Here is a 17382-nt window from a genome sequence, read left to right as displayed (position 1 = left end):
GGTAAGTGCAGTGCTTTGCATTTTGGCCAGAGGGTTTTGCTCCTCAAAGGCTGGTGGTAACAATGGAGAAGAGAGAAGTGCACCGTGGGATATCACTGAGGTTACCCTGACCCCTGGTCGCACGTGTTGCCAGGGCTGAAGTTGCACTTAGAGCCCAAACGTGAGAGGCTAAGTGAGAGCTGTCTACCTGAAAAAGGTCCCACATCTAAGCCAGTACTGATGAAAAACCGGAGGTGTCCAAAGGCGTCAGTTGACTTGTAAACTTCAGAGAGGTCTGAGATCCGAGGAGGGGGTTGGTGGGGGGGTGCACACAAACTCTTCACAGGAACATCACAGGTCAGCATGTCAAGTATAATCAGCACCATGTTTTGGGATGGAGCTCCTTTGTGTGCAGCGGCGCCTCATCATAGGCTAGGATAGGACACTCTAAGAGGGCCATTTAATATCCACCTACAATGAAAACACCGCTGCTTAGCTCTTTAATTCCTCGGACAGACATCATAAATCTTTATCTCAGAAGCCCTAAGATAAATAATAACGTGATCTTGATTATTATTCTGACTGTATGTTAGTAAAATATTTGATCTTAACCCCCAGCTCCCTGTGAATCTCTCCTCATTTTTCTGTCACATAGTGCTGAACTTCTATAGGTTGGGGTGTCCTCCACAGTCGAGGTCAAAGGTGGAGAAGCAGGACCAACAGCCCAGGGACTTGGCTCATGCTCTGGGGCTTGGAGCTTCAGCCGAGCCCCTGGGTGTTGAGGTTTCTTGGTCCACATAAAAACCCCAATAATAATAATTATAGTAATAATAATAATAAAAAGAACATGTGTGAGTGTGGTTGAAGAGAAAGAGAGGGAGGAACTTCAGCACCAATACATGCGACTGACTGCATTACACAGCCTTTGTCATGGAGAGGCCTTCCTGTTGGTCCAGAGCAGCGTGGGGGGCAGGGGCGGGGACGGAGGTGGACGTTGCTTCCAGTCCCCCCGCCCCTCACACTGAACTCGCCGCCACCGCAGAAGCTCCCCCAGGGCGGCGTTTTCATCCCTGTTGGACAGACGTAACCGCTGGAACACCTGGAGGAGAGATGGCGGACAATTAGATCCACATCACACACTAAAACAAAAACAACTTTCCCCCCAAATGGACGGACAAACAGATGACGGGGAGTTGAAATGACCAGGCTGTGATTGGAGATAGCAGTGAGAGAAGTGACAAGCAAAAGTAGAATTACGGCCTTGCACTTGTGCAGGTTACATCCCTGTTTATCCAGAGTCATATACAATATTAACCATGTGTGAAACTTGTTTTCTAGACCTTGACCAAAATCTTATCAGTTCCTTGACTCCTACAACTGACAACCGGCTCAAAAACAATATGCCGCTGGCTCTGGCTGTCAATGGTGTGGAAAAACCTCACCTCCTTGTCACCGCAAAATCATCCTAAAAACAGATGAAAGACGTTTAAAATATCATCATCTAATCTTGTCTCCATTAGAGATGACCAGCCACAGAGCACGCTGTCTGATTCATCATCTTGAAAGAGCCAGTGCGATCAGTGGTCTGATTTCCCCCTCCTAAAGTGGGACAGCTTTCCTCATGAATCACTCTAATGAACAACACGGAGATGAATCTGGGGCGGGTGCACAGCCATTTGGTGAGACCGTTGATACAGCAGGAAGCAGCGGGGGGAATCCCTCCTTTGACTGACAGCTTTAACGGCAGCTCGTTTCCATATTCAGTCTCTGGAGCCCACGCGCTGTACATCACCTTGAAGAAGATCTTTTGGATTACAGTGGGGAGCATCTCAAATTGGCTCCTCTACTTTCTCACAAATACTCAGTGCCATACACAAAGTGCACACCCCCACACACACACATACGCATGCATGCATACAATTGTCTCTTTTGAGCGCATCATCAATCATCTGCCAGTCAATACCCAGATAAATCAATCAGATAGGAATTCCAATCTGCCTCAGTCAGTAATACCAGCGGCCGGGATCGAGCCCTGATGATCCAGATCAGATTAGGAACTGGAGGTTATAATGGTGGCAGTTGACGGCCAGTTAAAGGGCAAAAAACTGATCTTTATGCTCAGAGATGGGATTAAAATTATATGGATATAGTGTGCATTTCCCGCTGACAGGAAAACACCAAAAGGAAAAAAGTGCCACTCTGTCGCAGCTCAGTAATAGAGTGTAACTTTTTCAAAGGCTCGTTCATGATAAAAACATTTCCGGCAGCTGATTCATACACAGCTGGTACGTCGTGAGAATTTGCAGCAGCAGGACAATTTATTTGGGACTGACTTAAAATAAACTACAGTGGCCATGTTGATCATAGCGAGGGAACATGTTTTCTAGTGTAATGGTGCAGCACACTAAGTTGGAGATCTATCAAGCTTTGGCCACACGCTTTCATTGTTGGTTTTGGGTCTTCTCATGAATCATTTATTGACAAGAGTACAAATACTACAAATACCTAAAATATAAAGCCAGCCTCATCAGATTAAAATGAACTTTTTTTTCTTCTGGTGTCTCAATGTTTACGGTCGCTCCCGTTGACCCCGTTTTCTGTTTTTCACGACTGCTGGAGTTGTAGCAGTGAGCTAAATCAAGTCACCAGAACATACAGTATAATGGAACAAGCATACTGTACATTTAGTGATGCATTCCAACTTTGACATACATGCAGAAGCACACAGCTGTGAATGTTCATATGTGTGCACTCTCTCTCTCTCTCTCACACACACACACAGATTGACTGCCTGCACAAGCACAATACTCAACGACCTAATCCATAATTTACACCTCCCTGCCAGGCTATTCTCTGCACTGGCGCCAGCCGGGAACATCAGCTACTGGAACAGTAGTCAAGTAGGAACAATGTGTCCTTCTGCAATGCTTGACTTTACATGGACACACACACACACTGAGCAGGGATGTCCCTATAATTTCAATCATATAGTGTAGAACATAGAACAGTTTGTGCTGAGTTGAGCTCATTCGCTTGAATGGGACCAATCAGGCGACAGTGTGGGAGTGCCAATGCAGAGGGGTCTTTACCTGTACCCTGAAACAACACTCCTCCAACAGTAGTCTTTGCATTCTGTTGAGTAAGTCTGTCTCCTGATTTGTTGCACTACTTTGTCTTCATCAGTGAAAACATAGGGTCACTAAACAGCTTGTATTTCTAGAACCAGTTTGCCAGTGTTGTTGGACAAAAAAGAGGAACTGCAGAGGGGGTGGAGGCTGCTGGAAGTCACTGATGATCTATTTGTGAGCTCTTTCCCGGAAATTTCAGTGGATAGGTTAGGTGACGTGGGGATTTCAGAGAAACTGGCATGGAACCTTAACTCGCTCACGCTTTGACACTGGCAAACACAAGGGATTCATGCAGAGAAACTAAGGCTGTCTGTCAGGCCTCCTTATCCTTTGAGTGTTGTTATTCTAAGTAGCAAACATAACCGTCTAGACTGCTGTCGACTACTGACTACAGAAACCAAAACAAGTTAGTCCATTCATTCCTAACAGAGTTATCCACCCCCTTCTCCTTCCTTCATCCTTTCCTTTTTATGTATCCCATTAGATCTGCTAATCCTGCATAAACACAGCCTGGAATGCAGCTAATTGAATGGTATTCTGGGTCATAGAGTTGTTCCCATCCCTTGAATGAACTTATGATAATGAACTTGCTCCAGAAAACATAACAAATTAATGAAGAAAGGAACCAAGTCAAATGTTTCCATGCTTCAGTTGTAACAGTGAACATATGAACTCATTCATGGAGACAATGTCAAACACATTTGGACAAAGATCTAGAGTGACTTCCAAGGCTGGACAACTGTTGGTTAGCACCAGTGACAATACTAACAACTGTAATGCTAAATAACAGGGTCAGAAAAGAACGGAAGGTTTAAAAAAGAGTTCATGTGATGGTTTCAGCAACATAAAAATCCAAGCAGATGAATAAGCAATAATCAAAATTGCAGCTCTCTTTTTGTAAACAGACTTACTCCACGTATTTGAATTTACCAGTCATCAACACCAGACGGCATGGAGCTAAACTGACTCCAAACCATCTAATAAAGTATCTCACTGAAAAACAAACTATGCCAAAAGCCTCAATTGAGACGGCAAGATTACAGTGTCTTCTGACAGCGACTGTGTGCAGGTACACTGATGCAGAGAGTCATGCTGAACTCAAGAGCTGCAGTTTTCTTCCAGAAATAACTAAAATACAAAAAAAAGGTGGGTTGGGGCAGAGGTGCAACTGATTCTGGGATCAGACTTTTGAATCTACCACTGATCCTGACATAACAGGAGACAGGGCAGATTTGCTCGCCTGATTCCAGACCAGTGTTTAAAGGACGAGCACGGTAAACAAGGGGAGCAGGTGAAGCTGAGATGATGTTCTGCTAAAGCAGTGGTTTTCAGTTTTTTTCCCCAAGGACCGATGTTTTCAGAGATTTCACTTGCATCACAATGACTGAAAATTGTAATATGATATTTTTAATCAATTGTCTGCTGTAAATACTTAAATACTCTACAGGAGCTTTCTTGTATACTCCAGAAACAGACTTTCAGCAGAATATTATCTTGAACTTAGACAAAATGTTTGAGGTAGTTTTTTTTCCCCCTTACATAATGACGGTCATTACCGCCACGATCCCACACTGGGTCTATGAAAAACACTGCCATTAAGGGTGGAGAGTCGCGAGGCATGATATATACACTCACCACATCCCTACATGTGAACAGGGCCTCCAATGAGCCCCCTCCCCCCCCGACCCCCCCTCGCTGTTTTAGAGGGCGGCCCCTGCACCGAACGGAGAAAAGTTGAGATGTCCCCTCTGGAAGATAAAGGAGGGAGTGAGAGAAACAGCCAAACTCATCAGAGTCAGAGAGGGAGAAGAAGAGAATCACACAGTTATGTATACTTTATCACGGGTCCAGAATAGGAAATCTATTACCTGTACTTTTTTAAAATTGATCTTTACAGCAATTTAGGAGTCCACTAAAGTCACTTTTGCTAACTAGCCAATACTTTCCACATGGTCTGCCTATATAAACTGGGACTACTTGATATTCTTATCAGTATTCAATTAACTGCAAATTATGTTGTCATACCAGTATATGCTCTCAGATTTTTTAAAGGGACAGTATGTGAGATTTACCCCCATCTAGCGGTGCGGTTGCATGTCGGCACGTATTCTTGCTGTTGCGTTTACGTAAACTCGGGCAGAAGTCAGAAAAACAACACACGCTGCATGTATCAGGATAAACAAGCCTCTATGTAAACAAACGGTCCGCCAGCACGAGGCAAAACAATACAGGCGTGACAATATGTTGTCATGGTGATGTCGTATTGTTTACCTGACCCACGTTTTACCGGCTTTCTCTCGTCGAGTAAAATAACATCCAGTTGGTTTGCCGACGGCGTCACTCACGGCGTCATTCAGGTGTCTGACTGCACCTGAAGGCAACACCAGTGCCTCCGTCCTTCCTCACACTAGCTACACGGTGGTGACAGTTTTAACAGGCGCTGTCTGGAAAACTTTCTCCCCGAGCCGAGAAGCTCCGGCGGCCCGAGTTTGAGGTTACTTACAGCCACGGTGACACTGAACGTAAAAATGGCGATTCAACATGGCAGAGAAGGTTCGGTGAACCCCCCCCTGTATGTTTGTAACGACTTGTAACATCTCATTCTAAGGTACGAGAAAGCGCTCGTTTGTATGCGGGCGCGATTCCACTTCAGTGAAATACGTATTTATGAAAGTGATATTTGATTTTTGTCAATAAAAAGCCAATAAAGTCCCATACTGTCCCTTTAATGTATGTCTGTATATTTTTGATGATACAATACGATACGATATGATATACTTTATTGTCCTGCTCAGGGAAATTTGTCTTCGATTCTGCAGCTGTGCCATAAATGCCTTAACAGCCACAATGACAACAAACAAACATGACCTATTAATAAGCTTTAAATATGTGTGAGTGAGTGCTTAGCAGAATGATTAATTTTTCGAGCTTTTGTACTGCATTGTACTATGTTACATCCTGTTAAACCATGTTTGTTTTTACTATGTATAAAAGGTTCTTGTACCCCACAAATGTATGCACAATAGCCTGGAACTGTAGTCGGAGAATGCCACCCTACAAGCCCCTGGAGGGTTTTTTTCAGCAAGTAATTCACACACTTTGAGATAAACCATCACATTAAAAAAAGAAATTGTCTATTGAATTAGCAGCTATATGCATCATTCTATTTTTTTTAATACTGTAAGAAAAAAACATGTGCTGGTACATCACTATGATGTCTCACAAACACAGACGGGAACTCCAAAAGATGAATTTGGTGAGCTCGCCACAGCTGTGAGAGCAGGGCCACAACACTTAGCCAACCTGAGGACAGCGAGGAGGATACACAGTGTGCCTTCAGATCTCTAGTGGCGGGACCTTATGAATCATGTGTTCTGGGCTGCTCCCAAGGTGGGACACTACGTACTTTGCCCCTGTTTTGTGCTTCGTGCTCTACTGACTGTGACACTCAATCACTGACTGCTGCAGTCGCTGATGGATCCAAAATCAATTTTCCATGTGGTGAAAGTTTCTTTTGAGCGTAAGGATGAAACAGCTGCAGCCTGGGATACATGATGCAGTTACACATCAGCTACTAACATAACATTTACTGAGTAGATGAAGGAAACCTCAAGCAGGAGGAGCGTTCTCAAGTTGTTGGGACATTTTGATTACAATATATGGATAAATCTTTCTATTAATATATGTATAAATCTATCTATTAATCATTAGACTTGGTGGTGTTGGTGGATAAAATACAATTTGTACTCAGTCTCAGTTGTTGTTGCCTGAGGTGAGGGTACAGCACGTGATAATCATCATAAGAGCTTTCTCCCAGTTGTGAGTGGCTCTCCCTGTGGACGTCCTCTACGCTACTAGACCAACCATGTGAGTGTGATCAAGCTAATGAAGCTATACATCTTTAAACCTTTTAATTATTAAGGCTTGCTATAACATTCACGTGTTTGTGGTTTATCTCAGTTTGTTCTTCTGGCTCTGGTTCAAGATGGTTTCCACTTTTATTCTTCCTATTTAATGAGGCTGTTGTATGTCTATGTGAATGTGTGTGTGTGTGAGTATATACACACATAGCTGCGTGTGTGTGTAAGCTTGTGTGCATGCATGCAGGACTTTAAATTTAATCCTGAAACTGTATACCTGTCTACAGAGCCAGAGAAAGCTTGCATGTCATGAGTGATACGTGTTGTTCCGAGGGGGGCCACTTTCCGGTCCACTCAAAATGTCAACAAACCCAAAACAAAATACAGGCCTGCTATGATTGTGCTGTAATTGTGTGCGTCTGTTAGTGTGGGTGTACGGGCGTAAGCAAGTGTACCGTACATGCCACTCACAGCTCTGTGAAACTGCGACTCACAGCTCTGTGACTTACACAAGAAAGTAAGGCCAAAACAAATACAATTGATCCCTTATTTCCATTAGCATAAAGCATCTGACACTTATATCTTATATTCAATTTAAATGACAAATCTGTGATAATATGTCACACACATAATGTCAGCGCGCTCTCAAGTGTCTGTCTGTGCTCTTAAGTACCTGTCTTGTGTGTTTACCTGAGTATGATGGCTGTCCATGTGTCTGTGCAGAGAGGTGGAGCTGGAGGAGTTTGACTTGCTGTGACTTTCGTCTTCCAGTGACCCTGAACACACAATATCAAAAGCACGTTATGAAACACAGACAGACATCTGACCTGAGGTCCTCCCACACACAGGCAGGTAGAAACTGAAGGACGCCTCACTCTTCAATCACAGACACGTTGCAGGAAACAACCTTCCCTCATGCAGAGGGAAACAGACATACTCTATGAGAGGTAAAAGACTACTGTTATCACTCTTCGGCTGCAGCTGACAAATTTATGGCCCTCCTTTAACCTATCTGTGGTCTCCTTACCTTATAACGTGACTTCATAATTTAATTCTGCATAACTCCTCCTTCCCTCCTACGTCTGACCCCTGCCTGAACAATGCTTTTATTTCTAGATAAATTTAAGTCATGATGTGACAAAAAGGGTAAAGGCCTACTACATGTTTAGTCAGTGGTATTGTTCTCTCCAGGACACCAATAAAAGCAGCAGTGTATTCTCTATTTCGTACAACATAGCCTTTTTGCTTTAAGCTAAACTGTAAATCATACAGTACTTCTCATTTAATTCTACACTGTGCACATCTAGATGTGACCAACCAGAACACTTACCAGGGACTCCAGTTTCTATCCATATCCTCTCTATCTGCTCCTCTTTCTTTACAGGATCACAGCCTGTGCTAAACTATATATGATATGGGTGCGTTGCAAAGCAATTTATATCCACCTGGACTTTCATATGCAACTGTTTATATTTGCATTTTTTTTTATTTCTTTGATTTAATATTGAACAATGTAAATGCATAATACATAGATAGACGGTTACCATTGGAGATCTGGTTGCCGTTCTCTACGGGGCCGGGGCTTGGGGAGTGGGGAGAGTGGTTGTTGGCGTTCTTGTCCTGTAGCTGCAGAGAAGGTGAGGTGGGGGCAGAGCCGCATTCTTCCCTCCCTGGTAGATTGATATTAGAATTGAATCCTGCGAGGAATATAGCCAGAGGAAAACACTGCACATGTCAGTACATGTCATGTATGGCAGACAACAGACATAAGATTCCATTATGCATGGGTTCATCAGAGTACCTGTGGGCGACAGCAAAAAATTCAATTTTGTGACTTGGATAATTATACGTTAATTCCCAGCCTCTCTCTCTCCTTTTTTTCTGGCTGGACCACAGCAGTAGTTTCTCACTGTATAAATGCAAATGTCACTGACTGACTGAGTGCTGTAGTTTCCACCACGGTTGTTGCTCTTCTGAAATGACCTGACGCAAAGAAGCAGTATTGCCGAATTAGTTCTTTTGTCTTTTGTTAAAATTTTTGGAGCCATTTAGCTCAAAATGTATGACTTATTGTACACAATATTGCATCTATCAACACAAGTGTGTCACCAGCATTGTCCGATGTATTCGAGGTCAGGCCATCCCCCCCACAGACACACCTCTCTTCAGCAGCTGACATGAATAAGTATCTGACCTTCTCTCTTACTGATCATTTTACAAGTAAATACAGCTGAAATTGCAGCACTACTGTTGTTTTTAACTTCTGTTTTTAGTGGGTTTGTAAGGTCATGGTTAAAAAAGAAGAAAATTGAGCAGTGCAGCCGCTTGGAAATGGCTTGGAAGTAACTGCTGATGAACATGTAACCTAAATGCGTCTCGTGCCAGTCACTATTTAATACTGACAAAAGAAACAGACAAAATATGTAAATGAGAACAGCGTTATTGTGAATTTGGATACATTATGATATTGTGTGTGATCACACTAAGTGGGAGAGAAGCAAACAGATAAAGGGCTGAAACCTGCTGACACCAGGCAGAATACAAACAGCCTACGATGCAGTCCAGCCATATACTGGGTTTTGACTTCGTCTTGTTCCACTTAGCCCCCCCCCCACCCCTCCCTCGCTTGCACAGCTATCCTAGCCTTTTAAAAAGTATTCATTCAGCTCTGTCGGGTAGGAAGGTGACTCCACATGACCTGCCTCTGCCCCTGCTGCTGCTCCCCAGGCCTCACATGCTCTCACACACTGAATGAGTAAGAGACTGTGGGTGCATATGCGTGTGGGAGTGTGAATGGGAATTCGTCAGCTGCTGTCCCACACTGAGAATGCGTGCCTTCTGGTCCGCCCCATGGTCACAAGATGCCTAAATATAAACTTAGTCTACTATACTAGGTCCAGTGGGGTAGGTGTGTGTTTGTGTGGGACAAAAGGCCAGGTAGGGGAGAGAGACGCAGACAGGGGTCCATGTGACGTTTTCACGCTTGTGAAAGGATGAGTCACAGTGAGTAGTTGGGTTTGTACAATAAAGACCATAATGAGAGAGAGTTTGACTTTTATCCAATTTTGTTAATATTGTGTGCCCTCTTCCCCTGGCATTCCTGTGGTTTTCTCATTCCCTGTAGATAGGGAAGGGGAGGAGGAGGAGGGAGAGACAGCTGCTCTTCACAGAGATGTCTGGGATAGCAACTGCAACCCCTGGCCACTCCCATAGCGTCAGGTATCACACTCAGTCATTTAACAGCCGAGGGGGAACGGAAGTAGGCCATCCTGTTAAGCCCATCGGCATCCCTCTGTGGCCTGATCTAAGCGGACCGCCTTGCTTTCCCCACTCAAAATACCCCAGTGCCAGGTTCCCCTGTCACATACACAGTTTCCATGACGCCAGTGCTTTTCCCGCACAGGTCCAGGTGCTGACGAGGAGTCAAGTGCAACATGTCATGTGAGGCATATGTGTCAGCATGTGCACTTGCTCTCATACCGTCGCTTATAAGGAGTTCAGCTACCTGCCCTTTAAACCTGTTGCAATTATAGAAGTATGACACAACTGTGGCAAATACAAATCACAGAGCTCCACAACAACGACAACCCTTTGTAGAGATGAGAGACTGATGATGACAGCAGCAAGTACTTTCACTTGTTTTTCCAGCTAGTCTCCTTGATAATTGTATAATAAGTCCAGGATGGCCTGTTTATGCTGCTGGTCACTCGCACTTCCTTCAGCAGAACATGAGTGAGCTGCTGAATATTTAATGCCGACCCTCATCATGCTACTGCTCATGTATTATTAACCCAGCCACAACTAATACACTTTGAGGAAACAGAGGCTCAGTTAAAACACAGTGGCACGACTCTCTCTGATGAGCCCATGGTTTCTCAGTATGTTTGGAGTATTGATGGGAAATGTACTTGAGTAAAACAACACAAAGTAATCTCTTGTGGGTTTGAAACCTTTGACCTGGGGGACCCACCCATTTCATTTACTAGGTGAGACAAATATGTTTGTCCTGCTTTCGCAAAGGTCAACCCTTGCATCAGTGTCACAGGTTCTGTATGTGCTCTGCATTGTAGTAGGTTGAGCTACAACGCAGACAGATCATACTTTAAAGTGCAGTGAGATGCAAAGTGGGCTACACCAGCTAGCTCATTAGCTAACATGTAACGGGGCAGCTACAACAGCCAAAGGGCACTACACTGGAGACTGTAACAAATGAGCTGCCTCAAGTGGGCCAAAGAGGGTGGTTGAATTAATGTAACGTGTTTCTGTTGCAGAGAGGGAGGATTTATGAGGAAGGCGTTTTGGACACTGGTGCATCTCAATTCCATACCACTCAAACACAGGGCATGTGTGTCACAGATCCACACACACACAACACAAACACAATACAAGGGGTTAATCCCTACCTATAGCACACCCCTACCCTGCACTACTCCGGTTGTACAGAAGGTAATCACCCAGTACCCAATAGATCATCTGGTACAGACAAGGCTGAGGTTTTGATCACGAACACATACTCACACATTCAGCTGAGTCTCGACCCCTTACATACATAACAACCCATCATCAGGTTCATATATTGGTTTGACTCAAGTTAAAGCAACTTTAAGTAGATAATTAAACTGTGACTGCAGATTGAATTGAAAACAATGAATTGATTAAAAAAGGGAAGAAAGGACAGAGAAATGATTCATTTAGACTCTGAAAAACTGATATTGTGCCGTAATGTTCTCTCTTCGCCGGTGTTTTAGATGTGTGCAACTGTGAGTGAGTGCATGTGTGAGCGTGTGAGCATGAGTGACCGACCTCCATCTCTTGTCTTCCGGCCAGACGTGGACTTCCTCAGCAGGCTGCGTCCAGAGCTGAACAGCGTGTTGAGTTCATCAAGAGGGCTGGTCAGAGGTCTGCCATTGGCTGGGTTGAACAGCAGAGGAGAGGAGGAGCACGAGTGCGCTCTCCGGGGCTCAGGGCGAGTCATCTTCACCGGGGAATAGGGAGGCGGCTTCCCCAGCGGTTCCCCCCCGGCCCTTTGTGAGGACGTTTTGGGGGAGTCCGTGCTCCCTGTGACAGATGCTGCTCGCGTGAGGGTCAGGAAGTTGGCCTCAGGCGGGAAGGGGAAGTGTGAAGGAGGCCTGTAGGGAGGAGGGGGGGCGCTGGGAGGAGGAGGTGGCGGTGGAGGGGTGAGTGGAGGTGTAGACTTCTTCTCTGGCATGAGGACGGTGAGGCTGGGGGAGGAGTCGGCCCTCTGGCGAGCGTACTGTGGAGACAGGGGGCTATCGGGGCCGGTGGCGTAGTTCAGGTTTGTCTCAAACACCGGCAGCTTCTTGACCTCCAGCGGGGTGAGGGGCGACTCGTCTGAAGCGGGGGAGCAGGTGACAGGAGAGGGGGGAAACACCAGTAGAGGTGGACGATGAGGGAGCAGGTTGGGGAAGGGAGCTGGGATGTCACAACCGCCGCCGTCTTTGCCGTGCTGAGCTTTGGGAGCGCCGCTGCTGGACAAGCCCTGCGAGTGAGCGATGTCCAAGCCGGCGGCCACTCCCCCTCCCGTCAGCCGTTTGGTCTCCCTGCTCTGAGGAGGAGATGTCCCTAATCCTATGAGACCCAAACCCAGAGCCTCCAGTTTTGCTGCCTTGGTAACAACGGTGGCGGGAGGTCCACCATCTTCAGTAGGAAAATACTTCATCTCCTCATAGACGGCTTCAGAGTCAGCCAGTTCTGGGCTGTCGGGGGGCTCCTGGAGGCTCCGAGTCCGCGGCTGAGAGCCCAACATCTCTATGTACACGTCCTCTTCGTCATGACCCTGGTAGAGGCTCAGCGCGACCCCTTGTGGGGCATCGATGGACGCGGCTCTCTGCATTAAACCACCAAACCCTGCGAATCCCCCGGCGCGGGACAGCAAGGCCAGCTTCACATCAGCGGGGCGCAGCTGGTGGAGGTGTGGCGCTACGGCGTTGATCTCCTCGTAGGAGCCCGTTAGCTTTGTGTTGGGACTACGCTTGGGTTTGGGGGGTGGCACCTTCCTCATGGTTGTGTAGTCATCGCTGTGGGGGCGGGGCTTGGACAGGGCTGAGGAAATTACAAATAAGTCAATTAAATACAGGGAGAAAAGCATTAAGCAACAGCACTCAAGCACAGAAAAACCACCATCTGTCATGTCCTCTTAAGAGCAGTGGAGGTGATATACCTGCAGGGTCTGTGGGGGACAGCTGGGATTTAGGGGGGCTTCCAGCTGGTGAACCGTAGCCCTCTGGAGTGGGGCTCTCTTTGGCTGCCATCGTCAACCCGGCGCTAACCGCTTCATAAGATGCACTCAGACGGGTGTTGGGGTCCCTCTTTGGTTTTGGGGGAGGTTGCTTCCGTGGAGATGAAAGACCTGCCCCGCCTGCCCCCTCCTCACTGGTATGGGCTACCTGCTGCAGGGCGGGCTTAACAGGGGGACTGGCAGAGGAATGGACCATGTTCTCCATGGCGAGGGGGGTGGGTACTGAGCTGGACCGAAAGTGGCGAAAGACTCGGCTGCCGGAACCGTCGTGGACTTTCCCATTTTTCTCCCCGACCCTACAAACGGGGATAAAGAATAACACAAATAACATTTGAATCAAAGTTGATGATTTTGTTGTGACTGACCATTCGCATTATCGCTCTACTATATTATCTCTATCTACTAGTTGTGCTTGATTCATGATATCCAGAAAGGATGCACAAAAGCTTTAGCCTAACATCTTCCCATACAAATTCTTTTTTCTGATTAAGTCAATAATATGATTTCCATTATTAAACCTAATAAATGCCATCTTAAACTGTCTATTCAAGCTAAAGTGAGCTTAGGAGGCCAATTGTAGGATAAAGACCATATACATTATGCTTTTAATCTAATCTCTTTGCTGTAATTTGATAGCATCCACTTTGATATTTCCTTTGCTAATCTGTGTGTGCCATCTGTTGGTTCAATGACTGGGGGGGGGGGGGGGGGGGGTTGGGAAGGCAGAGCAAACATGTATGAAAGTGATGGGGGAGGGCATTTTACAAACCTGCTCAGAAATTAGGTGAGTTTGGATGAATGTGTGCATGTGAGCACATTTGTATGTGCGTGCGCAAACGTACGTATGTGCCTATTAACTCCCTCAACCATACAGCAACTCTGCCTCCTCTCCCAGTCTGCCTACTGACACCCCTCCTCCTGTTCGAAGCCTCCCTGCGCTCCTGTCTCCTGGCCCAGCAGCAGATGTTACATATACAAGGACACATAGAGGATACAGAAATCATGCATGTGTATGTGTCTTTTCATCTTATGGGATGTACATTGCTTCATCCTAATCTTAACAAATATCAAATATATTTAAAAGTTGCTGTTACAGTCAATGAAATGTGATGACTTAACACTTTTGCATTTTTTTTTGCATTTCTGAATTTCTAAAAAGCGAGACTTCTTTCTTCTTCTTTCACTATATTAACATACACTTACCTATACTTCATGCCATTTCATTTGTTTAGCATGATGCTTACATTTGCAACAACAAATTTTCCAATGAATTTTGTCATTTCGTCACAAAGCTTTAACATGTTGGTGTATTAGTCACTCCCAATTGTCAACCTGGAATAAAAGCCTGTATTATGAAGCTGTGACTATAAGCAACACAAATGATATTCCATCTCTGAAGAGATGGAAAGGTGATATTGTTATAATAATTGCAATTATTAACCCTAAACATACAATATATCATCTGTGCACACAGCACATTTAGTGGAGCTGAAATGCATAAGTTACATTTCAGGTAGCACCGTATATGAGGCCATCATTTTTCCGCAAGTAGGAAAGTAACTTTTCAAAAATGAAGGTCGTTTATTTAACACCACATCTAAAGAGCTTCTTATTAGCTTTTTTGTGCTCCCTCTAATTCAGCCCAGGCTTGATGCATTATATTAAAATTAGATAAGGATACCATACCATAGGTGTAATACAATACTAATACAATCTGATAATGCAGCTCATTATCTGACGATCCATCATGAAGCTTACAATTAAAAGCCTTCAGCGCACGGAGATACAATTACGTCATTAATCACAAAACACATGCCATACTGCCATAGGCACAGACATGCAAAAACGCATGAAGTAAGACACACCAGTACATTTATAAAGGCAAATGACTCTTTCACACAGTCATAAATCCTGTGAATGACAGCGACTCCAGACTGTTTGTTATTTTGCTGGCTAAATAACAATGAGACCGCTGCATCTAATAATTAATTATGGTGTTGTGAGTGATAAAAGTCCTGTTTTTAGAGACATTACAGTCTTGAGTATTTGCATAAGTGTGAAGTAATCAGTGGCACGGTGGAAGTTAATCATCAAAACAAAACTTTAACTTTTTGATCAAATTAATATTTGGCCAGAACGGGTGTAAAACAACATGACATACAAATGACAAATGATGACAAAATGACAAACTGCGCATCTGCGTGGCCTTGAATATTCATTAATGAATTCTGATTGCATGTCTTTGCCTTCAGATCTGATATATGAGTAGTGACGGCGTCTTGTTTAATTTACCTCCTGACAGGCTGATCCTCCTCCTTACCCACCGGCTCAGGCCTCTCACCGAGTGGTGGGCTATTGCCAAGGGTGTTGACAAGGCTGTTGCCATGGCAGCGCAATCGGTCGCTTTCTCTGGCGATGTCGGATGCATTTTGGATGACCAGCTGGTCATAGGTTCGCAGCCCCATGTCCTCTGCCCCCTGCAGGAACCGCTGCACACTGCACTCCTCTTTCTGCTGCAGCGACAGCCTGTTGTGGACCCGCTGTCTGGCCAGCCAGCCACGCACCACTGAGACGAGGAGACGAGGAGGTGACGGTCAAAATCACCAGAGAGAGGCGAACGTTTCAAAGAACATATTGATCGTTGGTTTGTCATTTGGGATAATTACCTCTCTGACAGGTGATGATCTTTTTATGAAGCTGATAGCACCGGTCGTTGAGCTGGTCAGCCTGCCAGTACCTTAGAAAAACTTTACTGCTGCCCATCTACACATGCAAAGAAACAAACGAGCTGATCACACACACAGGAAAAAGTATTGATACACACTAACAACAAACCCTGTGAGGCTGTTTCCTGTTGGAAATCTTAGAAGGAGTGTGCTAGAGTTGGGAGAGCAGTGATGTAGCTATGATGTATGATAATAGGTGGGAGTGGAGTGTGGAGAGGGTGGGCTGCACGTCGACCCTGCATTCGCTTCCATGAATTCAGAGGGCATCTGGGGGTCGACAGAGGTCACTCTACGCCAGGTGCACAGAAATGTGGGGGTGACATGCTTCCACACACAGACACAATTCAATCCAACATACGCTACTTGTTGGAGTAGTGTGTGTGCCTGTGCGTGAAGGAGAACGAGCATGAAAAGGTGTCTGCTGGGCATTGTTGAGGAGTGTGTATGCATGTGTGAGGCAGGAGCTAACGTGACCTGCAGGGTCACACACTCAGACACAACAGCAGTCTGGCAGACAGCACAGAGAGGGGGGCGGAGGGATCCATGCTGCTCTGTGTGTGTGTGTGTGAGAAGAATTATGATGAGGTGGGACAGCTGGAACGAGTTGTCAAAGATTCCATGGGATCTTTCAAACACAGGGTCAGGGATTAAGTAATTTGGAAAATCTTTTGTCATAGATGGAGACCAGAAAAGACACACAGACACACACACACACACACCTGCCATCCCTGGAGTTTAGACTGTTGCAGAACTGAGCGACATTTCTCCTCTGGTGACAATTTCTTCTTGTCTACCAAAGTTGGGACCGCGAGGTCTTTATATCTGAAACACACAGAGAGAAAAAAACAGAGGACGTCAGAGCTGCAGGACAAAAGTGTTTCAAAGTGCTGAATTTAAGAATTTAGACGAGACAACGTGACACCGCCTCTTTTCAGAGACAATGGGTTCAAAGGTCAGTGGGGTCATACGGCAGACCAGCCGAACGGCATCTGTTCCTATTGGTGTTGCCCTAGGCAACCGTTGCTATGAATGGTCAGCTGGATGGAGACAGTGGTTTGTTTGTTCCTGGGACGGTGGGGGTGAAAGGGAAAGTGAAAGCTATGTTGATACAGAATTCACAGACAGAAACTATCAAGCTATAGATGTTTTTATACGCTGTGTGGACTGTGTGGATGAGCAGCGTCGGGGGGACAGAGGCTGGTTCATGAAGATAAACCTGCAGACATGAATGTCTGATCCAGACAAGAGCATGGGGCTGGAATAAAAACAAAAACCTTCTCTCATTCATAAGCAATTTCTCCAAAGTCTTTATGAGCTCTTTTCATCCTTCTCCACCAGGCGCACCAGCCACACTGTTTACAAATGTAAAGAAAATTAAAATTAAAATTAAAATAAAGTGAATTAATGAATTTAGTAGATTAAAAAGAGAG

The 17382-nt window shown here is 45.3% G+C and overlaps 1 protein-coding gene across 1 annotated transcript in view; it reads right to left on the bottom strand.

Annotated features, from left to right (window-relative positions):
- Positions 1-907: 907 nt before the first annotated feature.
- Positions 908-17382, bottom strand: part of myo16 (myosin XVI) — a gene marked incomplete at both ends in the record, with an annotated part of 74318 nt that continues 57843 nt past the window's right edge. The window contains 8 exons of the mRNA XM_083996669.1: positions 908-1078; positions 7658-7743; positions 8512-8664; positions 11771-13030; positions 13149-13522; positions 15519-15792; positions 15893-15989; positions 16672-16774. Coding sequence (XP_083852795.1) covers positions 908-1078; positions 7658-7743; positions 8512-8664; positions 11771-13030; positions 13149-13522; positions 15519-15792; positions 15893-15989; positions 16672-16774 — 2518 coding nt within the window. The remainder of the gene's footprint in view (positions 1079-7657; positions 7744-8511; positions 8665-11770; positions 13031-13148; positions 13523-15518; positions 15793-15892; positions 15990-16671; positions 16775-17382) is intronic.

This window comes from Trachurus trachurus, assembly GCF_905171665.1.
Source record: "Trachurus trachurus genome assembly, chromosome: 21".
In the NCBI taxonomy this organism is placed as follows: domain Eukaryota; kingdom Metazoa; phylum Chordata; class Actinopteri; order Carangiformes; family Carangidae; genus Trachurus; species Trachurus trachurus.
This window is presented reverse-complemented; position numbering and strand designations above follow the sequence as displayed.